This window comes from Salvelinus fontinalis, chromosome 2, assembly GCF_029448725.1.
Source record: "Salvelinus fontinalis isolate EN_2023a chromosome 2, ASM2944872v1, whole genome shotgun sequence".
In the NCBI taxonomy this organism is placed as follows: domain Eukaryota; kingdom Metazoa; phylum Chordata; class Actinopteri; order Salmoniformes; family Salmonidae; genus Salvelinus; species Salvelinus fontinalis.
Window position 1 is genome coordinate 53,619,928 of NC_074666.1, and position 19,377 is coordinate 53,639,304.

The 19,377-nt window shown below is 41.0% G+C and overlaps 1 protein-coding gene across 2 annotated transcripts in view; it reads left to right on the top strand.

Moving 5' to 3' along the window:
- Positions 1–1,926: 1,926 nt before the first annotated feature.
- Positions 1,927–19,377, top strand: part of LOC129821122 (gamma-aminobutyric acid receptor subunit gamma-2) — a 60,171-nt gene continuing 42,720 nt past the window's right edge. Inside the window, exons 1-3 of one of the 2 annotated variants that reach the window (XM_055878445.1) lie at positions 1,927–2,549; positions 8,825–8,967; positions 9,839–9,906. In XM_055878445.1, the coding sequence (XP_055734420.1) occupies positions 2,434–2,549; positions 8,825–8,967; positions 9,839–9,906 (327 nt within the window). In that variant the 5' untranslated portion in view covers positions 1,927–2,433. The remainder of the gene's footprint in view (positions 2,550–8,824; positions 8,968–9,838; positions 9,907–19,377) is intronic. The other variant, XM_055878455.1, reaches the window with a different exon arrangement.

Here is a 19,377-nt window from a genome sequence, read left to right on the forward strand (position 1 = left end):
TAAAATATATGACAACATACTCTCTTTTCTTTTCATTAAAGGTATTATTGATGAAGATATTATTGTAGACCTGCTGAACCAGCATTCAAATTTCACACAGATAATTATATCACTCCAAGGTTCAATTTTTACAAACGAGTGCATGGTTTTGTTTATTAAACCAAGGCACCTTACTATCTATGCATGACACAGGCAGCTGGTAAGGCTAGCCATTCAATGGGATGAATTTGAACCAGATAGTGAAACTAAACTGATTTATCATTGCTAATATGCATAGGGGTTGATGCAAGGACCCTGGATCCTGATGTGTATCTGAATGAAACAGTATTTACTATGCAACGTGGAATTGACACATGCAAACAGTTCATCACCGCTATCCTCATAGGACCCTCAGCGATGCGTGTCTGTTGTCGTGTATGCGTGTGGGCTAAGTTTTCAGAGGGATTTTGGCAAGCATCCCATTAAAAAATGTAGACTACTGGATACATCTGTTCCTGTTGAATTCAGATGAGAAAGATGATCTTTTTTGTGACAAAGATTTTCTGACAGTTTGTTTGTTTTCAATTCAGCATGTTTTCTTCTTTGGAAACACTGAGCATGTTAGTTCTGGGCAAAAATATTTGATTTGTGAATGGAAAACACAAGACACACCCTAGGACAGACAGCACATGAAATCAGGGTCAAATGTCATGTGTTGTCTCATGGTGTAGGCAATGCATTTGGTTGATTTAAATACACACCTTGTACTTTAATTGAAGCAATTTCCCATGGAATACATTCTAGAAATATATGCTACTGTACCATAGGATATGCTGCTTAGATGTGCCAATGTTCCACAAATTATTGTATGCATATAGTGTACTGTACATATTCTTCCAAGGAGCACAATGCTGCTTTAGATCAGAGCCAAAGTGGCAAACCTCAAAGGACTGCTAAGCACATGTGATGCATTTGATGACATCACAAACACTTCTCAAACACATTTCTATTTTTTGGGGGGTGGGGTGGTCTTCCCCCAGGTGAAAGTAAATGGGGACTGACCATTTAGGTATAACTGTCTCCCATCAGATAATTTGTCAGACAAATGATATTGTCTGATTTTATGTTATAGTAAATTACCCAAGGTGACCTCAGAATGAATTACAGCAAATAAGAACATTAATAAGAACATTAATCCCCGTGTTAAACACATTTGGAGACTCTAAAAGAGACCAGTAAACACCACAGTGTTCATACATTACAGCTAACAAGACAGTTGTTAAAACAGCCCTGAACTACAAACCTCCAAGACCAAATACACTATTAGAAAAAAGGGTTCCAAAAAGGTTATTCAGCTGTTCCCATAGGAAAATCCTTTTTGGTTCCAGGTAAAACCCTTTCTGGTTCCAAAAAGAAAAATGTTGGGTTCTATGTAGAACATGGAATCCAAAAGGGTTCTACTTGGAACCAAATGTGTTCTACTAGGAACCAACAAGGGACAGCCGAAGAACACTTTTAGGTTCTACATAGCCCCTTTTTTTCTAAGAGTGTAACCTGTATCGAGCACCTTAACAACTAAAATGTGTCATACATTTTCTTACCTATGGAAATCTACCCATTTGCAAAAAAAAATTGTCATAGTCTAGCTTCCATTTTGAAGATTAATTTAAAAAAAAATCTTCATATCACAACCATCGTAACGTAATTCTTGATAATAGGTTTGCAATCGCAGGCGGAAACCTGCGGGGGAGCTGTCCGGGGTGCTGAAAGCAAAACCGTAAGGGATCTGTACATGGTGGCAACTAGTCGCGTAGGCTATAGGCTAGATTACTTTTTCAGCTCAGTGAAATACATATTGTTTCCGATGTGAAAGATTTAGCTACAGCATACTTCTTACCGCCATACCAGCTGTTTGCTGGATCTATTTAGTAGCACCCAAACGTCTGTCGCACGCCCAAACCTGCCAAACCAACTCTCTCTCAACATTTTATGCGGCATTTCTAGTCTAGCAAAACAACAACCAAAACGATTTAGGGTGCATTTTTTAAGGATAGTAGCAAGCTAAGGTTTATGTTCATCTCTCCACATATCTGCTTCCGCGCGATGAAACCACGCATGTGTTGATCTGTGCTGCAGCAACGTGCATCCGTTCCTCTTTGACCCCAGAGTTAATCTGCATTCAGACTGACGATCCAATATATTTCTAAGATTTGGGATATTAGGCTATTCCGGAACCGTTGTATTTATGTAGTTTTTACTATTATTTCGTATGATCGGTCAAGCTTGCTTCGATTCAATCAGTTTTGTGACCGTTTTCCTCAACACTGCAGCAGGTCTACATTTTCCCGAACCGAATGCTAACGCGAGCCGCGTATGCTATTTGCGTAATGTATCACAGTGAGGATAGACAGTAAATAAGGGGACCCGTCCATCTGCAATAAAGAGGAAAAGAAGATGGTGATAATGGCTCCTACAAATTTAGCATCTAAATGCTCGACAGCGATGGCGAATGCTTCCTTCCCCGTGAAGCTATTTCTCTGGGTGTTTTTATTCGTTAATCTTCCTACAAGGTAAGACTTTTATTAAAATGCAGACACCAGATACATGTATGGCCGGGCGAATATGTTTTTTTTTGCTAACTAGAATGAAAGCCCAGCCCAGTTATTTCAATATCGTATGTTTTCTCGAATCTTCGTCTTATGCTTTCTCTCAGACACGATCAAACAATGTCGCTTATTATAGGGGCTTGTTACAGAACCAGAACTCGTTTAGTTAGGCTACATGTCAACCATTGTTTTCACACATTGTAATGACATGTTAACAGGTTGGTTAGGTAGTGTTGGCCCCGCCATGTCATTCACTGTAATGTTTAACGTGATTCCAATAGAGCCGTTTTTGGGGAGGATCTGCAGGATGTCCATTATTTCCACGGGTGTATTCGCTGTAGAAGGAATATAATCACGGTTCTGTAGGCTACTGGGCAATGCGATTCAGATCTGAATGATATTTACAGCCATTGCCATTAACAAATATGTATAAAATAGCATACCATATCTATATATTGAACCATTGCAAATGTAAGCTACTTTTTGCATGTACTGTATGCATACCCTAATTGCATATGTGAATAGCTGGTGAAGGCATAATCTATTGATGTATGTTCCTTAAGTTCCAAGATCCAAAGCATCAACATTCCCAGAATGTTTTTAAGGTGACGGACTGTGACTACAACCATCCTGATGTCTTAACGTTTGAGAATATTATACTGATTCACTGCTAACTCCCGAATCTGTGGAAAGAAAATGCTCAGTTGACTTGTCACGAAAAGGCAGCCATTGCACCAAGAAAACGTGAACACTTGAGAAGGAAGCAGATGGTTTAAGGGCTCACATCGCTTCTGTCTTGTGTGCTCCTTGAGGGTGAGAAATGGAGGGTGATAGATCAGTGTTCATTCAATCACCATCGTGGAAAATGTGACCACGGAGCTCTCTGGCCTAGATTAAAATGTCTGCACTGTGTGCGCAATTGTATTCACACACAGTGCAGCCTTTAACGTGATTCAACCCTAATTGAATAGGATTCTGTGGTTAAGAGTTCAGAAATGTACAGTAGGATTTGTATATGCATCTGGGACCTGTGGTTATATCATATCACAGATCACATGAGCATGTTAACTAGATGTATGACATGTTTATCAAAGAAAGACACCTTAAAGTTGCATTCTAGTTAGTAAATTCTAGGAGGAATACTTACATGATACATACATAGGCACCTGTGAAAGAGCAACACTGTATAGGCTGTCAAGGCTAGGTACAACATAAGGTTTGGCCTGTCCCTACAAAAGGCATAGGGATTTTATTTTGACACATTTATTTGAAGGGTATAGTTCTTACTACAATTTCCTTACCAGCTATTTGAATTTCAATACTATTCAATTCAATACAATACGAGTATGAGAATGACCTATGAAACCACTGTTAGTAACAATAAGATATTCATAACAATAAGATACTCATAACAATAAGATACTCATACAATAAGATACTCATAACAATAACAAACTTCCACTCCAACTATTTGGTTTACAGTGTACTGGGCCATGCTCCACGACCACCCATAGTTCACTGTTGGTAGCATCGGCACCCAGGGGAAACACGATGTAATCGCCAGGAAGTATCTGTAAACCCAGGAAGTGCCAAGGCCCTGCCAGCACGAAGTAGTGTCACAATGAGAGACTACCTGTAGCCTAGTGGCCCTCCCTTGGACCCCACCCCACCCAGGCATTTTGTGTTGTGATGTCTCTGATTTCAAAAGGTCAATAGATCATCACAGGTCAGGTAATCTGTGTTGAGTGGATTATCACAATATGATTATTAAGCCATGCCCTGACAGTGCTGGATTAAGGTGGGCCCTAGGCCAGAGGCATAGAAAACAATAGGTGTATTAAGCTGTATCACATTGGTGTGCCTTATCAACTAAATGTGTCGTGTTTGATACATTATGCAACCATTTCAGGCAATCACACTGTGCCCACACCATGTACTAACTAGATGGTCAAGTCAGAGCTCCAGTATAGCAAAACTCAGCATGGCGCTACTGTCAAAATATCTGTTGTTCATTTGCTCCTCTCAATGTGTCCTCTCGCTGTATACTCTCTTCCATCTCACTTGACATAATCAACCATGTTGGATGTATGTTGGACAGGTTGAATAGCCTTTTGTCTAAGATGACAACAATACACAACTACAGTATGGCATATGGAGGACATTTGTCAACGGCTTATAGGAACCAAGGGCTTATATCAAGTAAGTCACTGTATTGCATGCCAGAAGCAATGCCCTGGGTTGGAGCCCATGTTGCCCATTGGGTTAAACTGGCCCTGATCACAGCATCTGTTGCTATTACACACCTTATATGTCAGACAAACTGCATCTATAGTGTGATCCCTCAGAATGTCTATGTTACAATGACCTACAGGTGTCTCATGTCTCTACTGGACAAAACTTCAATGAATGAAGTGGCTGGCTCTTCCTGTTTTCTTTGAAGGAAGGAATTGGAGATAGAAAGGCCTGTGGGTTTGGCCACGCACATCTATTTATGTGCTTTGGGTATGTCTACATTATTTTGAAAACACATTTTTACAATTGTTCACCAAATATGAAGAGATAAAGCTTCTCTCTCCCTGGTTGAAAGCACGTCTATGTAACGAATGTAATGTCATGTAATATATAAGTAATGTAATGTGAAGTAATGTAATGTAATGTATAGGTAAAACCTGAGGGGACTTTACTTCTACGCCATGACTCAGAGTTTGTCGTCTCCGATACCCATGGGGGAAATGTGAGGACAATTTTAGATTCTGGGATACGACTGTGATTTGGGTCTCAGTGTTGAACTGATAACACATGTAGGCAGGACCTTCCAGTCAGTATTACAATAATCCTGATGTAGGACCACTGGGATTTATATATACTTTTACATTAGACACTTCATTTTCCTGGTGCATAAGATACCTCTGACTGTGAGGTATCTCAGGATGGTCACTGCTGTGTTAGCCTGCGGTTAGAGTTTTACAATTATCCTAAAAGACACTCTGAATATGGGCCGCTGGGCCTATTCTTAATCCTAAAAAGTAAGTTTATTTTCAAAGGGCACAGGGCATAAGCCTACTGTAGTGGGTAAACTGAGGATGATACTGTGAACAAGTATTTATATAACCTACTTTCTTAAATTCCCACCTGCATGACACTTAATGTGTAGAGAATTAAAGTAGGCCTACGTAGTCCCCATCTCTCAATTGAACTGTTCTGTTTTAACTAATCAGCTTTCAGGCCTTCTAGGATTCTGCGATCACTTTTTTGTTTGTTGCAAAATTCCCTGCATATTATGGGAGGGCTTGCAAATTTTACCCGTCACCGCACTATTTCCGCATTAAAAAATCAATCTGTTAGTCACAATAATATTGCATAAAACTGACCCATCACCGCAGTACAAAAATAAGGCTTGCAATTTCAACCAATCGCCGCACATTTACCGCATAACATGGTTCAATCAAGCGACAAACGTGTTCCTTCATCAGTGCATTTTCGTGACAAATATCAGCAGAAAATCCCAGAGAAATCCTGGAGGGACTGAGCCTCAGTGTGTTATTGGATTTTGACTTGGATTTGCCATCTTCTGCTAGCTAGTTCCCTCACAAACCTGTGTGTAAGGCCTACTGGTCCTTTTGTCTTGTCTGAACTGTTGATACAAATTAAACCACGAGTCTCGTGCCTCTCAAATTGGCCTAATCTGCCTTAGGTTTTATTTCATCATTGTTTATTTATTTATTTAACCTTTATTTGTCCAGGTTAGTCTCATTGAGAACATCTCTTTTTCATTTTTCTTTTTTTGTTGAAAAAAAAAAAATCCTCATGTTTCTAATCTGTCTGATTCCATTTAGTTAGGTTCATCTGAGTCCACGAATATCGCTGCTGCAAGAGGTGAGCTAATCAGGGCAGGCCACCACAGGTCAGTTGATCTGTCACTAATAGCTCTGTGTCCTCAGGACAGGGCACCGGGAGGGAAGCCATTTTACAAAATGTCAGCTAAACTGCAATCTCACTCTCCATGAAATGAACAAACATAGGCATTTTCATCTTTTTCCACCAGCATATATAGATATCCTAGTACCTTCCCTATAGCAATAACACGCAAAGTGGTGTGAGGACCTCCATTAAGGCAGTTTGTGTTTTTGTATTTCATTAAGATTGTGCTAGCTAGCATAATGAGTCTTCATTAGGTGTAATGATAGTAAGAATGGTGACTAGTGATTGCCTAGTGTCTCGTGTGTGGTTGGCTGCATGGGAAGAGAGTTCGGAGGGCCGTGCTAGCATTAGCCACAATCACAAACACAGGGAAATGAAAGCTTACGGAAACGTGACATGCTATCAACAGGGAAGCAGGGATTATTCCACATGATAATATAATGCTCAAGAGACATTTTAAGTATACATCAAAATTATCACCGATTTTTTTGCAACATTTGAAATTATGGTTTAGTCACTGATTTGGGTGTCTTAAATGTATATTGGTATTTGATTAATTATTGGTTTTGATAAACATTTCATCAGAAAGCATATTTAACAGTACTCATGTAACCTGCATTTTCAAATGCATCCTAAATTGTTTCGTGAAGACCGTGTTTCACATGCTGACATTTGAGTTCTCTTTTCATCTGATAACAGTTTTCACACGATGCAACCACAGTAAAGGACAATTTAAACATTTGAGTATACAGTAGGAAACAGTCCTCTTGTGGTTAGCTAGGCCCTTCTCAATAGAGGTAGCTACAATAACATTAGTGCACTCCAGTGCACTCCAGCATCACACTCTAGCTTGGACATATTTATGGGCCTCCCTTTACCAAATGAACCAGTGATACTTCAAATCTGTCTGAGGTACATGCACAGATTTCTCTTTCATCCAGCCACTTCTGGAGGATTTCCATTGACAGTACAGAGTTCTGTTAAAACCTAGTAACAGCACCTGAACGCCATTGGCTCAACTCTGTAGTGGATTAAAACCACAGATCTAAAATGTTCAGTCTATTTCAATGTACATTCTAGTTCTATGATTCGAATCAGATCCATTTACAGTGTCCAAGATAGCCCAAAAAGATCCAAGCTGTCCTGAATCCGTCTATGAAGTTTTAATGTGAGGGTGGTGCCGCCATATAGGAATATTGAGCACTTAATGCTGCCTGAGGAAGACTGGTAGTCAAAACACGATATCCTGCACCATACCTAAGTGCATGAAAAAGCCATTAGAGAGACATGTGATGTGTGTCTTTTGTTTTTGCACCATGGAAAAAAAACATCCAAGCTCAAAAGCCTCTCGCTGCTCAAAGGGCTTCCGGTGGCTGGCTGTTCTCAAGGTTGTTTTATTATATATCCCTCAGATTCCATGGTTACTGAGTTGGGGTGAGCTCTGGAGCTGTGAGTTCTGATACAATCGAAATCCTTCATATTCCATCGTATTGTGCCATTGCCAGTAACAACCTCCCAGAACCCACAATCTGTGTTTGTTAGGCTGATCACACACTTCATGGCAGTTTGTTGCCGTTAGCACTTCTAGATCAAGCTCATCTGTGGTGTACTCCAATGCACCATTATCAGCCTATGCATGTCTCCGGCCTCAGTTTCCCAGACCCATTGCAAAACACATTTTATTCAGCATGCAATTCAGTTAGCTGACTCTTGGGTGAGTGAAGCAAACATTTACGAGGATTGTTGAGACATCTTAATGCATTGAGACGTTTTACAGATGTGAGCCACGTCACAAGACTGACCCTTCTGCTTGAGCACTGAAAAGAGTGCAGAAAACCAAAGAATCCTTTTACAAAATCTCACAAATGGAACACTGTCTGTACCTTGCATTTCTTCAGGGTTGTGGAAGGGTTCTGGAAGTATCTCTCCCCGTGTTTCTCCCCTCACTGCGTTTTTGGGGACTATGGCACTATTCATTGCCGTCATCCTCAGTTCCAGCTGCGCTATGGGACTGGTGTCAGTTTGTGAGGACTTTCATGTAGGGCAATACATAGAGATCAGTGGCAATCAGCTGGAGTTCTGCCCTTTTATCCCATTTCTGGCTTGTCCTTTAATTTCAACCAGAGGGAAGTGTACACTTGTAAGAACGGAGCCTAAACACATAGCAAGCTTAGCCTAGCGTGATGTAGTGGTCTTTGCTGTGCTGATGTTAAGGGAAGTTGCTCATGTTCTCTCTTTTCATTTGACCTCACTGCTTATAGTGCTGGTGGAAAAATCATTTATTCATATTTCCTCTGTTCCCTTTTTCCTCTCCTCAGCTCCATGCAGACTGAAAACGACGATGATGAAGTGACTAACAAAACTTGGGTGTTGACTCCCAAAGTGTACGAGAGCGATGTCACCAACATCCTAAACAGCCTACTAGATGGCTACGATAACAAACTGCGACCAGATATAGGAGGTAGGTGTCATAGCAACGCACATTGATTGGCTGCTGCTGCTGCTATGGCCGCCCTCCCCGTTACCAATCTCCATTCCCATCAGCATCGTCAACACAAGCCACGAGGGATGAACAGACACCATCATCACTGATAGCATCGTCAACGACAGTCCTCTCATTTCAATGAGCCCATTCAGACTACAGGACCATGGGCCCACCACAGTATGACTCATGTAGCATTGTTATGCAGAGGCGGCGTCAGCTGTGAAAGCTGGACGGGCTGGTAATGCATCGTGGGCCTTTTAGCATTGTCCGTCACTGCACTGCTGTGGGCCAAGTATAGAGTCAGTGAAGTAGCTTTCGCTCCCTTCACTTTGACTGGCAGCTGGGCTCAGCTCCCATGTTCAGACAGAGAATGCATACACGGGTGTAAGATCTTAATCTGACCCGTATCGTCGCAGGAAAATGATTCTGCAGCAACAGGATTTGAATGTTCAGTCCATAATGTTGCATGATCAGTGGTCAGGCTACTAGCTGACCAGAATTAGGCTACGAGAAAAGTGCAATAATGTTACCGTGCGTTAGTGCAGGTGTTCAGTGAATTTGTGTAGATCATTAAGCTCATCTGCATGTCCTGCGGCACAGGAAAAGTCTCAGCGACAACAGAGTGATCAAATGAAGATCCTACAGCTGTAGCTGCAGTATATCAGAGAGAGAGAGAGATTTTCAGCACCATGGACAGCTAACACCATACCATAATTTCACACTCATACACACTAACTGCTACAGCATCACAAGCTATATAGCCTTGACATAAGATAGACATCAACAACACATAATACCCCATCGTTCATCGAATGTGCATCATTACACTTGTTTTTTCTTCTTTCAGTCAAACCAACCGTGATCCACACGGACATGTTTGTCAACAGTATCGGCCCAGTAAATGCTATCAATATGGTGAGTATACTAGTCCCCTCTCTCAAATTACACGGTAATATTTTATCTCGGTAGCCAGTGAATTGTTTTTGTTTATCGTCTCATCATTACACTTTTCCCCATACATTTGGCGTCATAGATACATTGGAAGTTGTAATGTTGATGAATTGCGTTATGTAATGAATGACATAATTGTGTTGTGCTTGTGTTGCTTTCATGTCACGCCACGGATTGTTGCATACATCAAACTTGAGATAATATGGCCTGATTCCTGCTCACGGTAATATCATGGCTTTTGTTGCGTTTCCTTGACTATGGTTGTCGGATAAACATATAGAATTAAATGGAGTAGGCCCATACTAACTTGATGGCATAAGCTATTTGTAGACGGAGTACAGGCGTTAAGCTGGGCTGTAAAAACAGGGCAGGATGGCTATGGCTTGAAGAGCCTGTACTCTAACCGAAATCCCTGCTGAGGATCATATTTCATTGCAATTCAGCACAACAATCTCTCATCTCCATCATCGGCGAGCACCAAGCCACAGAAAGTCTTAACACAAGTGTGGCTCTTTTAACCGTCATCACAGGGTTAAGAGACAGTCACGGTTTTGCTCTCCTGTTAATCACCTTGAGGCTGTGTATGTGTGCGTTGTGTGTTTGTCTGCATGCGAGCGTGCCCATGTGTGTGCATGCACGTGCATGTGTGAAGACCACATTGATTTCTGTCCATTTAGATGTAATCAGTGCTGTAGGTACGTTCACGTTAAATCGCATGGCTGTTGTTGAGGAAATTGTGGTGAGGATGCTAGCTTTTCTAAAGAGAAGAGGATTATGGGGCGACGATGATGATGCAGGGGTGTCTCAAAGCATGGACATAATGGTGAACAGTATGGTATAAACTAGGACTACTCACTCTGCCAGAGCTCTTAGGATCGTCCGTTTGGAGCAAGGCCTGCTTGGGTGGGTCGTCGGTTGAAATGTCCTGTACAAAGTTAGTTTCAATTTTTTTGTTGTCATATGAATGCTTTCTTCCAGGTTCCTTCTCGACAATGCAACAACAATAATAAATAATAAAATAAGAATATCAACATAAAGTAAATGGCCCAGTAGAATAGAATAGACATTTTAGCATAAGTATAATACAGGAAGACACCATTTATAGTCCAATATTTACACATGTGTCAGGGAAGGGGGGATTGGGTGAAAAAGGTTTAAATTGTACAGTATTAGTAATAGTAAATAAGAGTTTGGTGGCAGCAGTTGTGATGTGTGTGTGTAACATGCATGTATATATTAGAGGTCGACCGATTATGATTTTTCAACACCGATACCAATTATTGGAGGACCAAAAAAAGGCGATACCGATTAATCGGACAATTTTTATTTTATTTATTTGTAATAATGACAATTACAACAATACTGAATGAACACTTATTTTAACTTAATATAATACATCAATAAAATCAATTTAGCCTCAAATAAATAGTGAAACATGTTCAATTTGGTTTAAATAATGCAAAAACAAAGTGTGCCATGTAAGAAAGCTAACGTTTAAGTTCCTTGCTCAGAACATGAGAACATATGAAAGCTGGTGGTTCCTTTTAACATCCTTTTAACATGAGTCTTCAATATTCCCAGGTAAGAAGTTTTAGGTTGTAGTTATTATCGGAATTATAGGACTATATCTCTCTATACGATTTGTATTTCATATACCTTTGACTATTGGATGTTCTTATAGGCACTTTAGTATTGCCAGTGTAACAGTATAGCTTCCATCCCTCTCCTCGCCGCTACCTGGGCTCGAACCAGGAACACATCGACAACAGCCACCCTCGAAGCAGCATTACCCATGCAGAGCAAGGGGAACAACTATTCCAAGTCTCAGAGCGAGTGACATTTGAAACGCTATTAGCGCGCATCCCACCCCGCTAACTAGCTAGCCATTTCACATCAGTTACACCAGCCTAATCTCGGGAGTTGATAGGCTTGAAGTCATAAACAGCGCAATGCTTGAAGCATTGCGAAGAGCTGCTGGCAAAACACACGAAATTGCGGTTTGAATGAATGCTTACGAGCCTGCTGGTGCCTACCATCACTCAGTCAGACTGCTGTATCAAATCATAGACTTAATTATAACATAATAATTTTGCGTGCCAGCGAGTCATCAGGGTTCGTTCTGCTGACATTGAATGCTGCAGTACGGGCTCTCAGCATGGTACGGATTTCTCTGTTCATCCAGGGTTTTTGGTTGGGGTATGTCCGGGTTATTGCGAGTACAACGTCATCAACACATTCCCTAATGAAGCCTGTGACTGATTATGTACTGTATATTCCTCAATGTCAATAGATGAGTCCTGGATGGATGAATCTTCCAATTAGCATTCTCAAAACAGTCCTGCAGCATTGCGTCTGCCTTCTCCGTCCAGCGTCTCACTATTCTTCGTGTTGGTGACTAATTCTTGAGTTGCTGCTTGTAGGCGGGGAATAGGAACAGAGAGACGTGACCTGATTGGCCAAAGTGGGGGCGGGGGGGTGGCTTTGCACACATCACGCATGTTTGCATACGCATGGTCCTGCACATTGCTTCCTGTCAAGGGGCAGGATACATGTTGTTGATACTTTTGTTTTAAATTTGCTTGGTTAAAATCTCCCGTGACAAAGACTGCTTCCAGGTTATACCTCTAGTTTTGGGTTTAATGTGTCAATGTATAGTTCATGTACATGAATAATCAATTCATTTAATTACTGCTTTACCTTAGCCACGGGATCCCTTGTTTGATATGAGACAGACATATTTTTTTAAGCTGGAGGCAGCCGTTTTTCCAACCTAAGTGTCATACGGAATCTGGGCAACTCCCTTGCCATTTGATTGAGAGCCAGCAAGCAGCACCAGAAGCGGTGTGTTTTCCCTTTACGAGACAGACAGCCTACAGTAGTCGACCTAATCACTATCAGTAGTTAAAACAAATATTTTCAAGAAAGAAACATGTCAGCCAAACAGGTAACATATAGGTTATGCATAATACACCACATGACCAAAAGTATGTGGACACCTGTTTGTCAAACATCTCATTCCAAAATCATGGGCATTAATACGGTTTTGGTCCCCCATTTGCTGCTATAACAGCCTCTACTCTTCTGGGCAGGCTTTCCAATAGATGTTGGCACATTGCTGCAGGGACTTGCTTCCATTCAGCCACAACAGCATTAGTGAAGTCGGGCACTGATGTTGGGTGATTAGGCCTGGCTCGCAGTCGGCGTTTCAATTCATCCCAAAGGTGTTCGATGGGTTTGAGGTCAAGGCTCTTTGCAGGCCAGTCAAGTTCTTCCACACCAATCTCGACAAACCCTTTCTCTATGAACCTTCCTTTGTTCACGGGGGAATTGTCATGCTGAGACAGGAAAGGGCCTTCCCCAAACGGTTGCCACAAATTTGGAAGCACAGAATCGTCTACTGCCAACGTTTGTCGATGGAGATTGCATTGCTGTCTGCACGGTTGTATACACCTGTCAGCAATGGGTGTGGATGAAATATCTGAATTTGAAAAGTCCACTTACTTTTGTATATATAGTCTATGTTTTTATTCCAAATGTAGAGTATTATTTACGAGCACGTATTTATGTATTGACGTATATTTTCCAACACCAATTGTCGTGTATAGAATGCTGCTTTGCTAAAGTAGCTTATTCTTAAAACCAAAAAAATGCTACAAAGTATGTGACGTAAATGTTCTACTGATGTACAGGATCAGCAATGCAGAATGGACTGAATTGGTTTCTGAAGCTTCGTGTACAGTAGGCCTCGATATCCTGACTGTTTGATTATGCCTGTTTTTTTTAGACTGTGAAAGCCCATTGGCTCTGAGACATAGATCAGGCTGGGTTGGAATGGGATGGACCCCCCTACTGTGTTGAGAGACAGAGGTGGGATAGGGAGCAAATTTGAGCTCCCTCTTGGCAAGGCCCAAATGAAAAGGCATGAGAGCCATGTCATTGGCTTTGGGCTGTCTGTTTATTTATATATCTTTTTTTATATAGCCTATTGAATTGGCATAGGTGTGTTCTGGGTAACAGAGTTGCTTTTTTATCTCGTTTATGACTCTGGTGTGGATTTGGGCTTTATTGTTGGGCTAAGCTTTGAAAATGTAATGCCTCTATGCCTTCTCACACACACACACACAACTCCCCAGATTTTTCTCTACCCGCACATCACTTTTGAACCTCAGGGCTCTACCGTTCCATAAAGCATAATGAAAAAAATAAAACTGTCAAATAGTAATCAAATAATATACCCCCTATCTGCCCATCTCTATTTTCTCTCTTTCGCTTTCCCGCTTTTTCTTCGTTTCTCTTTCGCTTTCCCTCTTTTTCTTCCTTTCTCTTTCCCTCTTTTTCTTCCTTTCTCTTTCCCTCTTTTTCTTCCTCTCTCTCTCTCTCTCTCTTTCACCCTTTTTCTTCCTCTCTCTCTCTCTCTCTCTCTCTCACTCAAACACACACACACACGACTACACACACACTGGTCTCCCCTTTCTTCAGTGCTCTATTGAATACCCTTCATATACAGTACCTTCAGAAAGTGTTCACACCCCTTAACTTTATCCACATTTTGCTGTGTTACAGCCTGAATTTGAAATGGATAGAATTTAGATTTGTCGTCACAGGCCTACACACAATATATTCCATAAAGTCATGGTGGAATTGTGATTTTAGAGTTTTTTTTTTACAAATTAACTATAAATGAAAAGCTGACATGTCTTGAGTCAATAACTATTCAGGGGTAGAAATTTGCTTAACAAGTCACATAATATGTTGCATGGACTCTGTGTGCAATAATAGTGTTCAACATGATTTTTTGAATGACTACCTTATCTCTGTACACCACACATACAATTATCTGTTAGGTACCTCAGTCGAGCAGTGAATTTCAAACACAGATTCAACCACAAAGACCAGGGAGGTTTTCCAATGCCTCTCAAAGAAGGGCTCCTGTTGGTAGATGGGTAAAAAAAGCAGACATTGAATATCCCTTTGAGCAGGGTGAAGTTATAAATTACACTTTGGATTGTGTATCAGTACACCCAGTCACTAAAAAGATAGTCATCCTTCCTAACCCAGTTGCCAGAGAGGAAGGAAACCTCTGAGGGACTTGACCATGAGGCCAAAGGTGACTTTAAAACAGTTAAAGTTTAATGGCTGTGATAGGAGAAAATTGAGGATGGATCAACAACATTGTAGTAACTGCACAATACTAACCTAAATTACAGAGTGAAAATAAGGAAGTCTGTACAGAATAAAAATGTTCAAAAACATGCATCCTGTTTACAACAAGGCACTAAAAAATGTGGCAAAGCAATTAACTTTTAGTCCTGAATAAAACGCGTTATGTTTGGGGCACATCCAATACAATACATTACTGAGTACCACTCCATATTTTCAAGCATAGTGGTGGCTTCATCATGTTATTGTCACGCCCTGACCATAGAGAGCTGTTTATTCTCTATGTTGGTTAGGTTGGGGTGTGATTAAGGGTGGGTTATCTAGGGGAATTATATATCTATGTTGGCCTGGTATGGTTCCCAATCAGAGGCAGCTGTTTATCGTTGTCTCTGATTGGGGATCATATTTAGGTAGCCATTTCCCCATTGTGCTTTGTGGGATCTTGTCTAGGTATAGTTGCCAGTGAGCATTATATCAGCTTCACGTTGCATTTGTGCGCTTTATTGTTTTTGTTCTTTGAGTTTTTCTCTTCCTAATAAAAGGGATGGAAACATACCACGCTGCATCTTGGTCCAATCATTATGACGAGCGTGACAGTTATGGGTATGCTTATAATTGTTAAGGACTGTGTGGTGTACTCCAGGGTAAAAAATAATCGTAATGGACTTAAGCACAGGCAAAAAAAATCCTAGAGGAAAACCTGGTACAGTCTACTTTCCACCAGACACTGGGAGATGAATTCAGCTTTCAGCTTCTCAATAATCTAAAACACGAGGCCAAATCAACACTGGAGTTTCTTACTCAGAAGACAGTGAATGTTCCTGAGTGGCTGAGTTACAGTTTTGACTTAAATCTGCCTGAAAATGGTTGTCTAGCAATGATCAATAACCAAAATGACATTGCTTGAAGAAATTTGAAAAGAATAACGGGCAAATGTTGCACAATCCAGGTGTGGAAAGCTCGTAGAGACTTACCCAGAAAGAAACACAGCTGTAATTAGTGCCAAAGGTGCTTCTAAAAAGTATTGACTCAGGGGTGTGAATACTTATGGTACCTGTCACACCCTGGCCTTAGTTATCTTTGTTTTCTTTATTATTTTAGTTAGGCCAGGGTGTGACATAGGGGATGTATGTGTTTTGTGTTGTCTAGGGTTTTTTGTATGTTTATGGGGCTAGGTGTTTGTATGTCTATCATTGTCTCTGATTGGGAGCCATATTTAGGCAGCCATAATCATTAGGTAGTTTGTGGGTGATTGTCTATGTCTATGTTGCATGTTAGCACTTAGTTTGTATAGCTTCACGTTTGTCGGTTTATTGTTTTGATTTTGTTTGTATAGTGTTTTTCGTTTTCGTCTTTATTAAAAGTAAAGATGTATTGCTATCCCGCTGCGCCTTGGTCCTCCTCTCTTTCCCGTAACGACGATTGTGACAGTACCAGTCAAAAGTTTGGACACACCTACTCAGTACAGGGTTTTCTTTATTTTTACTATGTTCTACATTGTAGAATAATAGTGAAGACATCAAAACTACGAAATAACACATATGGAATCGTGCAGTTACCAAAAAAGGGTTAAACAAATCCAAATATATTTTATATTTGAGATTCTTAAAAGAAGCCACCCTCTGCCTTGATGACAGCTTTGTACACTCTTGGCATTCTCTCAACCAGCTTCATGATGTAGTCACCTGGAAAGCATTTCAATTAACATGCGTGCCTTGTCAAAAGTTAATTTGTGGACTTTCTTTCCTTCTTAATGCGTTTGAGCCAATCAGTAGTGTTGTGACAAGGTAGGAGTGGTATACAGAAGATAGCCTTATTTGATAAAAGACCAAGTCCATATTATGGCAAGAACAGCTCAAATAAGCAAAGAGAAATGACAGTCCATCTTTACTTTAAGACATGAAGGTCAGTCAATACAGAACATTTCAAGAACTTTTAAATTTTCTTCAAGTGCACTCGCAAAAACCATCAAGTGCTATGATGTAGCTGGCTCTCATGAGGACCACCACAGGAAAGGAATACCCAGACCCTGCTGCAGAGGATAAGTTCATTGGAGTTAACTGCACCTCAGTTTGCAGCTCAAATAAATGCTTCACAGAGTTCAAGTAACAGACACATCTCAATATCAACTGTTCAGACGAGACTGGGTGAATCAGGCCTTAATGGTAGAACTGCTGCTAAGAAACCCCTACTAAAGGACACCAATAAGAAGAAGAGACTTGCTTAGGCCAAGAAACACAAGCAATAGACATTCGGCCGGTGAAAATCTGTCCTTTTGTCTGATGAGTCCAAATTTGAGATTTTTGGTTCTAGCTACCGTGTCTTTGTGAGATGCAGAGTAGGTGAACAGATGATCTCCGCATGTGTGATTCCCACCGTGAAGCATGGTGATGGTGTGGGGGTGCTTTGCTGGTGACACTCTCTGTGATTTATTTAGAATTCGAGGCACACTTAACCAGAATGGCTACCACAGCATTCTGCTGCGATACGCCATCATATCTGGTTTGCGCTTAGTGGGACTATCATTTATTTTTCAACAGGACAATGACAAAAAACACACCTCCAGGCTGTGTAATGGCTATTTGACAAAGAAGGAGAGTGATGGAGTGCTGCATCAGATGACCTGGCCTCCACTATCACCCGACCTCAATCCAATTGAGATGGTTTGGGATGAGTTGGATCGCAGAGTGAAGGAAAATTAGCCAACAGGTGCACAGCATATGTGGGAACTTCTTCAAGACTGTTGGTAAAGCATTCCTCATGAAGCTGCTTGAGAGAATGCCAAGTGTGTGCAAACCTGTCATCAAGACAAAGGGTGGCTACTTTGAAGAATCTCAATTATAAAATAGATTTTGATTTGTTTAACACTTTTGCTTACTACATGATTCCGTATGTGTTATTTCATAGTTTTGATGTCTTCACTATTTGTCTACAATGTAAAAATAAAGAAAAACCCTTGAATGAGTAGGTGTGTCCAAACTTTTAACTGTTACTGTATGCACATGATATATTTCTATAGATATATTACATTTGCAAAATGTATGGGAAATAATGGGATTTTGTGTGTAGATGGGTGATAACAGAAATTATGTTTAATCCATTTTGAATTCAGGCTGTAACAAAACAAAGTGTTGAGTCAAGGGGTATGATTACTTTCTGAAGGCACTGCATGGAGGTAACTGCCAGAATAAAGGAAACACTTGTGTAAATGAGGGATTCAATGTATATTGAAAGCAGGTGCTTCCACAAAGGTATGGTTCCTGAGTTAATTAGGCAATTAACATCCCATCATGCTTAGGATCATGTATAAAACTGCCCAGTTGCCCATTATTTTGGCTACCATAGAATAAGAGTTCTCAGTGACTTTGAAAGAGGGGTCTCAAAGGAGCATAGGGGTTTTCAAGGGTGTGTGTGTGTGTGTGTGTGTGTGCGTGTGTGTGTGTGTCTCGGTCACCAGATCTCAACCCAATTGAGATTCCAGAGTGGCATCTGAGACAGCATTTTCCACAACCATCAACAAAACATCAAATTATGGAATTTCGCATTGAAGAATGGTGTCGCATACCAACAATAGATTTACAGACACTTGTAGAATCTATGCCAAAGCGCATTGAAACTGTCCTGGCAGCTTGTGGTGGCCCAAGCCAGGAGGACGAGCATGAGGGGAGGAGGAGAGAGGAGTTGTGAGAAGCAGAGGAAGTTACCTGTATATCCCAGCCCTGTTGAATGGGAGACAGTGAACACTGCAGAAAACACTTTTCAGGGAGGTTATGAGGTTAGATAATACTACTGCTTTACAATGTAAAGTTAAGATCACTTTATTTTTCAGTTGCACACAAGATCCAACCGAAATGTGACTTTCACTTTTAACCCAACTCCTCCGAAAGACACACACACACACACAGGTTTTTGGAGAGGTCCGGTGGGCTGCCACACTGGGCACCCAGGGAGCTGTTATTGTGGGGGGTTAAGTGCCTTACTCAAGGGCACAACAGCAGGCAATGACTTCTAGGATTTGATACCCTTTCGGTTGCCAGCTCACTTCCCAACAGATTGTTTTTCCTGTCAGACCCAGAATTCGAACTGGCCCAGTTGCTGGATCGCTAAGCTACCTGCCGCCCCGGGGAAGCCATTCTTTGCCCTGTTAAACATTTCATTTCCAGGTTGAGATGGTCCAGTTCAGCACCACTATTTCATCAGGACAAAGGATTCATGGCCTGAAAGGAAGCCATTTTTATTAGACAAAGTGCTCTTCCAACATATGGCTGGCAGCAT